This window comes from Phyllopteryx taeniolatus, chromosome 6 (genome assembly GCF_024500385.1).
Source record: "Phyllopteryx taeniolatus isolate TA_2022b chromosome 6, UOR_Ptae_1.2, whole genome shotgun sequence".
Taxonomy (NCBI): domain Eukaryota; kingdom Metazoa; phylum Chordata; class Actinopteri; order Syngnathiformes; family Syngnathidae; genus Phyllopteryx; species Phyllopteryx taeniolatus.
The window spans coordinates 32995640-33005927 of NC_084507.1; the positions used below are offsets into that span (position 1 = coordinate 32995640).

Genomic DNA, 10288 nt, shown 5'->3' on the forward strand with positions numbered 1-10288 from the left:
AATGACATCAGTACATAGAATTTGGTCACACTTGCTCCTTCTGGTGCGCCTGAACAGACAGACGAGATACTGTTCATTGAAGCATATCAGTCCCACGACGAGCCCAGCTGCAGTATGGTTGACTGGATGCAGCAGCCAATCATATTGCTGCGGGGCGTGTCCTTCCTTGAACTCAAGTCATAACAACACCTTCATGCCTCTCTGAGCTCATCAGTACGGCACTAATACTAGTTCTTTGGAGAGGATAAAGAATATATGACTGCGAGTACTAGTAGTGGTGTTAGATTGGCGGTGTACATGTTGCTGCGCCGTTTGTGTTCAAGCCATTGCTTCAGGAGTTAAAGCACAACAATATAGATGCTATTAGTGTCAGCATTAAGCTAGCGGTGTGTGATTGTCTTGGTTTTCTATTTAGTTTTCGAGTAAACTTCAGCCGAGGATAGCAACAAAGCTTTTTTTGGACAATTGCTCACGATTTGCCAAAGTGCTGCTTATGAGTTCACTGCCACCAAACAGCGGCCATTGCTGAAGTCTGCACTCGCAAATGAAAGCAAAAAAAAATATCAAGTCTAACCACGGAAAAGTCATACATCAAGGCACCACTGCTCGTAATTCAAATGGAGGTCTTCACAATGCGTACAAAGGTTTTGGGACTCAGCTTCCGGCCAAAGTTGGCAATTTGTTCCCGTCCAACTTTTGCATGTTGCTCTTTGTTTGCATCCAGGGGTGAGGTCGCCGAGGTCGCGGCCCCCTCCCGCCGCCGGCCTCTCCTGTACCGCGTGGTGCGGGCGGCGTTCCCGCTGCATGTCTTGTTGGCGCTGGTGCTGGCGTTGGCGTGCTTCGTGGCGGCACCCGCGCAAGAGCCATCCTACTACAGCTGCTCGCTCACCAACAACTTTGCGCGGTCCTTCTACCCCATGCTGCGCTACACCAATGGACCCCCGCCCACGTGACGACAACCCACCCCCCGCCATGTGTGCGCGTGTGTATTTAAGAAGGGTTTTTGTTTACTTCAAAGCCAGAAGCAAAGACACTCCACTATTTTCTAGTTGGCTTTTCATAACAAACGTAACGCAAATGGGTTGATTTTGTCCAAAAGGGTAAATTTTTTTTTTTTTTTAATTGAAAAAGTTTGTGGACTTCAAATTGTTAAATCTTGTACATAATGCCATTTATCATGTTCCCATACAACGTAAACACACTCTTCTTATAACATTGTGAAAATTTTCGAGCCCAAAACGGCTTTTTCCCCTCAGAATATAAAAACTTTTGCCACTTTTTCCGCAATATTTTGCAACGTTTTTTGCAACATTACGACAATTGCCGTAACATTCGGACATTGGTCTTGTTGTATTCCAACTTGATTTCATCATCTCACAAAAATTCTTCTTTATTACAACTTTATTCTCAGAACATTGCGACTTTCAAACTGAAAATAAGACATTTTTGACAGACCATAATTATATAATCTCTAAATATTAATAACTATATTCTCGTGTTGTCTTTTTCTCAACTCTCTCATTTTTACTTTATTCTCTTTTATCAAAAAAACCCTTCAGAACATTAGGACTCCTTTTTCAAAATCAACTTCAGTCTTGAGTGGGACACCCTTGTAAAAGAGATTTATAAGATTTTTAAATGAAGGTTAACTTTTTGAAAACACACTTTGCGTGAACGACGAATATAGTGGTGCAACTATTTTAGCATCAGCCTTTGAGGCCCTCTGCAAAATGGACAAAAACAATGGAATATTTTCAATGGATTTTTTTATCTTTGCTTCCATTGATGACTTTGGGGGAAACAATTGGTTAGCTGTGTTTTATTTTTGTGTGTGTCAGAAGTTGTAGGAAACATAATTGGTTTACTGTGTTTTATTTGTGTGTGTGTCAGAAGTTGGGGGAAACATAATTGGTTTGCTGTGTTATATTTTTGTGTGTGTCAGAAGTAGGACGCTAATGGACAGCGTTAGCTAAACAAGCGAGCGTATTGACGAAAAAATAATAATTTGCATTGTATTGCTTTTTGTTTTTGCCAGGAAATGACAAAACATTTGTAGCTGCTAGCTAGCTAGCTAACTAGCTTCAACCTACAAATGACAAAACGCTACAAGGTCAAATCCTCTTCAGCAACAAATGTAGTTCAGCATCTCGATTGATATAAAACACCATTTGAGTAAAGTATTGGACCCCGTTATACAATTTTTGTTTTTTGATTTTGACAAGCTTGTCATGTGCCGTGATTTGCACTTTGCGCCCTCCGGTGGCAAGAACACAAACAGCACAATATTTTCAAAGAATTGTGTGTGCAGGTTGACTGTGCAACACAACATATGAGTGTGGACCGTTTATTTGTCTGATTTCTGGAATTATGTACGCAGACATTGTCAATAAACGCTTCATCAGTGTAGTTTGTGTGTACGCGCGACAAGACGACTTAGCATGCGGCGGCTATTAGCGGTTAAAAAGCGACAACACAATGTGACACGCTTTCCACACAAATTGTGGTGCAAAAAAGCTCTTAAAAACTGCAAGTCTCAGAGAAGGCCAAAATTGGCATTTTGTATTCCAGTCAGCCAATGATTCAAATTTAGCTGTCATAAATGAAATGCAAAGTGTCTTTGTTATTGTCACAAATTTCAGTCACTTGAGACACAGAGTAAAGCAGGTTGCGTAAATGAGCAAGTTTGCCACGACATTCTGCTTTTAGGTGCAAACGGTTCCAACGGTACAGTGAAAGCGGCCGCCGCCTTTTCCCCACAACACAGGAAAGCTACGCTAACGCTAACACACGACATGATTGTCCGAAGAGTAGAAATGTTTAAGGGAAGGCGACACGGTAGGCTGTTGTCATGGCAACCTTGCATGCAAAAAAAAATGGAAACGTCATTGGAAGGGATGACGTTACAGTGACGAGACGGCACGATAAAAAAAAATTCCGGGACGTCGCGAAATTTAAACCTTTGACAGGAAACCTCGACAACACGAAAACAACTTTCACTTTAATCACGACTCAGCAATTTTTGGGGGAGGGGGGGGGACACGTTAAGCCTCTTTTCAGTTCAGTCTGCCCCGCAAAAAGGTTTGCATGGCGACACCGTCGGGAAGGCCAAAGTTGGAAGGGGCGGGGTCACCCAAATCCAACGACCACGCCTCCGCGGGGACCAAGCTGGAAAAAAGGGCAACAATTAGCAGCCAATCAGTTTTTCAAAGTTGCAACACGTGTATTTGCTTGAGACAACTTGATAAAGGCTTGCAATGAATCTCGATGAACTGCATTTCATTTGTATAACAATATTTGTCCTAAAACGTAACGAGGTTTCATTTCATTTTCGACATGACTAAAATTCTCCCTTTTCGCAGAAATGAAAAACAAAAAAAATTCTCATTCCAAATTAAAAATGTTCAACTCATTCAAAACACCTTGGGAGCTATTTTCCATTTTTCAAACAATTCCATTTTCTTTTTTTAAACAGTAAAATTCCCAATTTCTCCAGAATAAAAATCTTGGTTGTCGCGATCTTCCAAATGAAATTCCCAAATGGACAGATTTTGATCCATTTCTTGAGCAATCCGTCCCTTTCCAGAAGGGTTTCTCCTCACCGGGGTCACGCGCGGGTGTGCCGGCTGACTTCCATTGAAAGGAAGGGCACACCCTGAACTGGTCGCCAGCCAATCGCAGGGCACCTTTACACTAATCGAGACACTAACAGGTTGTTAAAAACGGCAATGAAAAATGATTTGGCGGGCCTCACCCGTCAGTCACGTGAGCGAGCGCCACGCCGGACGTCATCTTCGGGTCCCGGGCAGGTCCGGCGGGGGGCGCGTCGGCCGGGCGACAGACCAAGCGGCGGGCGTACGCGTCGGACGCCGTGACGTCGGCCGTCTGCGGGCCGCCTGACGTATTGGCTTCCAACATCTCCAGGAGGAGGTCGTAGACCAAGACCACGTTCTTCCGCTTCATGCTGGACAGGTGGTCCATGCCCTTGTTGCTATGGAGACCACAAACACCATCAGCAACTTTCAACATGCAGAATACGCGAAGCCGGTTGCATATCGTCGCTGCCGGGAGGAACCCTCGCAGCTCCAAAATGGCAAGTTTACAGGAAATTGACAAAAGAAAGACAGAAATGCTGCATTGTTACAGTTGCTTTTGTCCGCTTGAAAGCAGATGTTTTGTATACAATATAGAAAAGGTCATACACCTTTTTTTTTTTTTTATTAGACTAAACTTTTCCTGTTTTAGGTCAACTGGGATTACCGCAGTTATTTCCATTTGCTTCATGCAAGAATAACACCGGTCAACAACAAATTTGTTTTCAGATTTGGGACAATTTGGATGTGTTGAATCCAAATATCACATTTTAGTTTTGCTCAACTTTTGGAACTATGGCCACATCTTTTTGTTGACATGTACATGGATTTTTGCTTCAGAGTTCCAAATAAACCGAGGTTTATACCCTGAATTTTGAAAAATTAGGAGGTGACATTCAAGTTACACATACTTACTTTTATCAATGCCTCCTATTCAATTTCCTATTTATTTAAGCAAAGTTTGTAACAGTTGATTAATAAATTGTTAACAACTTGGCATTTGTGAACTATTTGTGAATTTCTGCTATCTACGGACGGGCCCGGTCAGTCCCCGACCCCAACGAATAGCTGGGGTCTGCTGTCGTCGAGCGTGCGGCCTTCTGCCCCACAGCGACGACATTCATCATTTGCACATCCCGCACGGCGGAAAGACGAGGTGTGCGTCTGCAGCCTAAAAATGAGCGTGGCAGACCTGACGTGTCGTATGTGAGAGAGGAGCATGGTGAGGTGTCCGAGGCGCAGCGTCTGCTGCTGGCTACTAAGACCCGTCTTAGAAATGGACCAAACCAGAGCGTCGATCACGATGTCCAAAAGACGCAAAAGTTTCTTCCTGCTGGCGAATTCTTCCGCCGTCTGAGGAGAACTCGTGCAAACGTCTGAAACGCAACAAATGAATTGCAGTCACAATTTGAAGTCACAAATTGCCACAACCGAATCCCTGACAAACCGATCGTGATCCCAACCCAGTCATGAAACCCTACCTCTCGACTAAAACCCTAACCGAGGCTTCGGGCCCTAATTTAAAAGTCGAATCCTCAATTCCAACACCAACCCAAACCCTACTCTGAAATACGAAAGCTGCCCAGGCTTGAAACCCTAATTTAAACACTGAACCAGGCTGAAAACTTTTATATTCTAAGCAAATGTTCAAAACCAATTTTGAAATCCTAACTGATTTTTTGGGAACCCAAGAACCCAAACAATCAAGTCAAATAGCAAAGATTTGAAAGTAAATAAACAAGCACGTGCGTGTATGTGAGCGTGTGTGTGTGTGTGCACGCGAGGGTGCTCCGCATTGCGTTCTGACTTGAGTTGAGGAGGATCATGGCCTTCAAGCAGACGTATTCTTCACGTTGAAGTTTGAGTTCTCGGAATCGGGACGTCGCCGCCAGCAACATGTCGAAGATCTCCGTGATTCCCTCCACACACTCGCCCTCCTCCCTGCACGCACGCACGCACACACACACGCAAGAATACCAGTGGCATGTCACGCAATTCATTTTGTGCGTTGTGGGAGGACTTTATGTAAATGCAGCCTGGAGATACGAGTTGAATTTGTTCCAAGACCACGCTCGTAACTCAAAACACACATTCCAATCATCTTTCATCTTAGCGTGAATTCCAAACGCCGCTAATCTGTTCCAACCAGCCTCCCTCAAAAAAGCTTCTTTTAAAAATAGCACTCAATAGTATTGCACTTTATAAAAACAGTGTCATAACTTAATTGAATAGAATGTAAATAATTTAACACTTTGTGCAAGATTTCCAATTCGTTGTGCTTCTCCTTCTGCTGTGCCCGCTTTGGCCACCGGGAGGAAGTATGATACGCAAATGCTGACAAAAACAAAGTTGACTAGACTTCTACTGCTACTGTACTAAGTTGCTGTAATATTAGTTGTTCTTTGCTGAGGATAAAGAATACAGCAGCTGAAATAGGTATTTAACACGTCACCATTTTTCTCAATAAATACATTTCCAAAGGTGCTATTGACATGAAAATGTCACCAAACAACCCAAGTAATCTAAACAAACAAAGAAAGTAGAACAAATAAGATCAGAAATTAAGTTGTGTGTAATAATGTGAAATGACACAGGGGGAAAGTATTGAACACATGAAGAAAGGGAGGTGCAAAAAAAAAGGCACGGAAAGCCAAGACGACACCCAAAATCGATCAGTAATCAAACAGCAATCCAGTCCAAATGAATCTCAGCTGGTTCAGTCCTACTTGATGGCCTACAAAAAGGTCTCATTGCCAAGGTGGGAGTCAAGACACATCTCAGGATGGGGAAGACCAAGGAACTGTCTCAAGACCATTGCGAACTAATTGTTGCAAAACATAACGATGGCATCGGTTGCAGGCGCATATCCAAGCTTCTGAATATTCTAGTGATCACGGTGGGGGCCATAATACAGAAGTGGAAAGCCAATCATACCAACTTCGATTTGCCTCGATCAGGTGCTCCTCGCAAGATTTCTCATAGAGCAGTGCAAAGAATAATCAGAAGCGTTGTCCAAGAGCCAAGGACCACCCGTGGAGAGCTTGAAAAGACCTGTAATGAGCAGGTACTGTTGTCACAAGGAAAACGGTGAATAACGCACTCTGCCGCCATGGCCTGGATGCACGCTCGCCAAGCAAGACCCCATTGCTGAAAAAAAGCATGTCAAAGCTCATTTCAAGTTCGCTGACCAACATTTGGACAAGCCAGTTAAATTCTGGGAGAATATAGTCTGGTCTGATGAGAGCAAAATTGAACTGTTTGGATGCCATAATGCACACCACGTTTGGAGGAGAAATGGCACTGCACATCAACCTAAAAACACCATACCCACAGTGAAGTTCGGAGGTGGGAGCATGATGGCGTGGGGCTGCTTTTCAGCAAATGGGACTGGTACACTTCACATTATTGAAGGAAGGATGAATGGGCAAATGTACCGAGACATTCTTCACAAAAATCTGCTGCCATCTACGAGTACGATGAAAATGAAACGAGGGTGGCCATTTCAGCAGGATAATGATCCAAAACATACTGCCAAGGAAACGCACAATTGAAAGAAGAAGAAAAAAAAAAGCTGCCCAGCCAATCACCTAACTTGGATCAAATCGAAAATCTATGGAAAGAACTGAAACTCAAGGTCCATAAAAGAAGCCCACGGAACAGTCAAGATTTGAAGACTGCTTGTGTGGAGGAATGGGCCAAAATCACACCAGAGCAAAGCATGCGGCTAGTTTCTCCATACAGGAAACGTCTTGAAGCTGTCATTGCAAACAAAGGCTTATGTACAAACTATAACATAAATAACAATTGCCGTGTTCAGGCGGCACGGTGGGCGACTGGTTAGAGCGTCAGCCTCACAGTTCTGAGGACTGGGTTCAATCCCCGGCCCCGCCTGTGTGGAGTTTGCATGTTCTCCCCGTGCCTGCGTGGCTCTTCTCCGGGCACTCCGGTTTCCTCCCACATCCCAAAAAAAACATGCATTAATTGGAGACTCTAAATTGCCCGTAGGTGTGACTGGTTGTTTGTTTGTATGCGCCCTGCGATTGGCTGGCAACCAGTTCAGGGTATACCCCGCCTCCTGCCCGATGACAGCTGGGATGGGCTCCAGCACGCCCGCGACCCGTGTGAGGAGAAGCGTGACAGAAAATGGATGGATGGATGGCGTGTTCAATACTTTTTCCCCGTGTCATTTCACATTATTCCACACAAATTAATTTCTGATCTTATTTGTTCTACTTTCTTTGTATGTATGGATTACTTTGCTTGTTCCCAACGTGACTTTTTCATTTCAATAGCACCTTTGGAAATATATTCAGTGAGCAAAACTGGTGACGTGTTAAATACTTATTGATTTCAGCTGCTGTATATGCCTGTGAGTATTGTTATATTGTCTGTCTACGTGTCGTTCCACCATTTATGTTCAAATATCCGTTGTTAAAGGCTTATAAAACGGTGACTACTGATGGTAACTGTTTGCATGTCAATGGCCTTTTTCATTCAAGTTACCATTAAGCTAGTGGGGGGCCGTACTTAAGAAAACATAGATTGCTTGTTTAAAATACACAGTGAGTAAGTCTGCTTGTTGTGTTTCATTTTGGACTGAACCTCAGCTGGGAGATGCAAAAATAGCTCGAAGGCTCGTTTTTGATGAATTGTTCACTATTTACCAAACTGAAATTGAATGCAGCGAGTCCGCAACGCTCACGTTCTCGTTTCTTTGTTGTAGAGCTGTACGTAAATGATTATTCTGAGAACTGCAGCTATTTTTCTGTCTTGTTTTTATTGTTTTATAGTTTGTAGTGTCACAAAAGTACAAAATATTTGCTTCAGTCACTGTTCTGTTCTTGTTTCATTTCACAAAAAGCTCCTTTTCTCCGCTTTTGTTTTCTGGTGAAACCAAGCCACATTTTGCTCATTACTACTAAAGAATACTAAAAGCTAGAAACAAACTTTTTTTTCTGGCAAAAGAAGAGAGTTTAAGGCGGTACGGCTGGTTAGAGCGTCTGCCTCACAGTTCTGAGGATCGGGGTTCAATCCCCGTCCCCGACTGCGTGGAGTTTGCATGTTCTCCCCGTGCCTGCGTGGCTTTTCTCCGGGCGCTCCGCTTTCCTCCCACATCCCAAAAACATGCATAAATTGGAGACTCTAAATTGCCCGTCGGCATGACTGTGAGCGCGAATGGTTGTTTTTTTCTATGTGCCCTGCGATTGGCTGGCAACCAGTTGAGGGCGTACCCCGCCTCCTGCCCGATGATAGCTGGGATGGGCTCCGGCACGCCCGCGGACCCGCGTGAGGAGAAGCGGTGAAAGCAAATGGATGGATGGAAGAAGAGAGTTTACTCTTCGTTTTAGTAGGTTGAGTGTTTCATCCATCCATCCATCCATTTTCTGTGCCGCTTCTCCTCACTAGGGTCGCGGGCGTGCTGGAGCCTATCCCAGCTGTCATCGGGCAGGAGGCGGGGTACACCCTGAACTGGTTGCCAGCCAATCGCAGGGCACATACGAACAAACAACCATTCGCACTCACAGTCATGCCTACGGGCAATTTAGAGTCTCCAATTAATGCATGTTTTGGGGATGTGGGAGGAAACCGGAGTACCCGGAGAAAACCCACGCAGGCACGGGGAGAACATGCAAACTCCACACAGGCGGGGCCAGGGATTGAACCCGGGTCCTCAGAACTGTGAGGCTGACGCTCTAACCAGTCAGCCACCGTGCCGCAGGTTGAGTGTTTCGATTGTCATAAAACACAATATTGTGTGACTGTGAGAAGATCAGTCGGAGTGCTCGAAATGGTTTCTGACAAAATGTGGAACCGCTTTGGAAGCGGCCGGCAGTCTTTGGGTTAAATTTGCCCGTTTCCGCTACTTTCACGCCTGCGATCTGTTAGGGGGAAGTCAACTTGCAATTGAGCACCACCTATCTGAGGTCAAATTAAAGGATTTCACACACACAATTTAGCGCCTGCTTTTTGGATCTTGGAGAATGACTCCCGAAAGAGTGTTGGAAAAGTTTTTTGTATGACGCCGCCGGGACAAAGTTGAAGGTCGAATCGGGAGATTGAAAAATAAAAGAAGGAAGCGTCATAAATGTCCGCTCGCTATCTTGACGCGTTCAAGGTCTGAGCTGACGTTTATTAGCGCAACACAACCACACGTACGTACATACGTGTGTGCGTGCGTAGCCTTGAGTGAATGACAAGCGAAATTACATCAGATGCCAATCAGGGACTTTAGGAGAAAAATCAACAAACGTGCGCCACAAAAAAGCAGTCCCCAACGACCCTAACGTTAGCCGACAGGGCACATGTAGATAAAGGGCGGACCGGTAGCCGTCAGACCTGTTGAGTTTGAAGTCGGGCGAGAAGATGAGCTTCCCGGGATAGTCGACCGATCGCCACATGAGGCCCAACATGAGGATCTCCAACCAGCAGCACTTCAGCAACTGGATCTGGTCGCACAGACTCAGCTCCACAAAACCTCAACACACACCCACACAAAAAAAAAAAACCCACAGAAATTAAAAAAAACAAAAAAAAAAACACAACAACACTCATACACAAGCACGCACACAAACACAAAAAACATGTGCGCGCGCCCACACATACACACACACACACACGCACACACACGCACACACCAACCAACCAACAAAGCAAACAGAAAAAAGACACAAAGATAAAAGCACGAATCTCATTTGATG

General features: G+C 44.5%; 2 protein-coding genes across 11 annotated transcripts in view; one reads left to right on the top strand and one right to left on the bottom strand.

Annotated features, from left to right (window-relative positions):
• Positions 1-2406, top strand: part of syne2b (spectrin repeat containing, nuclear envelope 2b) — a 141173-nt gene extending 138767 nt beyond the window's left edge. For all 7 annotated transcript variants that reach the window (XM_061776600.1, XM_061776596.1, XM_061776594.1 and 4 more), the window contains one exon: positions 725-2406. In XM_061776600.1, the coding sequence (XP_061632584.1) occupies positions 725-953 (229 nt within the window). In that variant the 3' untranslated portion in view covers positions 954-2406. The remainder of the gene's footprint in view (positions 1-724) is intronic.
• Positions 2407-2977: 571 nt separating this feature from the next.
• esr2b (estrogen receptor 2b) overlaps positions 2978-10288 on the bottom strand; it is a 38272-nt gene continuing 30961 nt past the window's right edge. For all 4 annotated transcript variants that reach the window (XM_061776603.1, XM_061776604.1, XM_061776602.1 and 1 more), the window contains 5 exons: positions 9927-10065; positions 5398-5531; positions 4783-4966; positions 3752-3988; positions 2978-3165 (listed from right to left, as the gene is read on the bottom strand). In XM_061776603.1, coding sequence (XP_061632587.1) covers positions 3054-3165; positions 3752-3988; positions 4783-4966; positions 5398-5531; positions 9927-10065 — 806 coding nt within the window. In that variant the 3' untranslated portion in view covers positions 2978-3053. The remainder of the gene's footprint in view (positions 3166-3751; positions 3989-4782; positions 4967-5397; positions 5532-9926; positions 10066-10288) is intronic.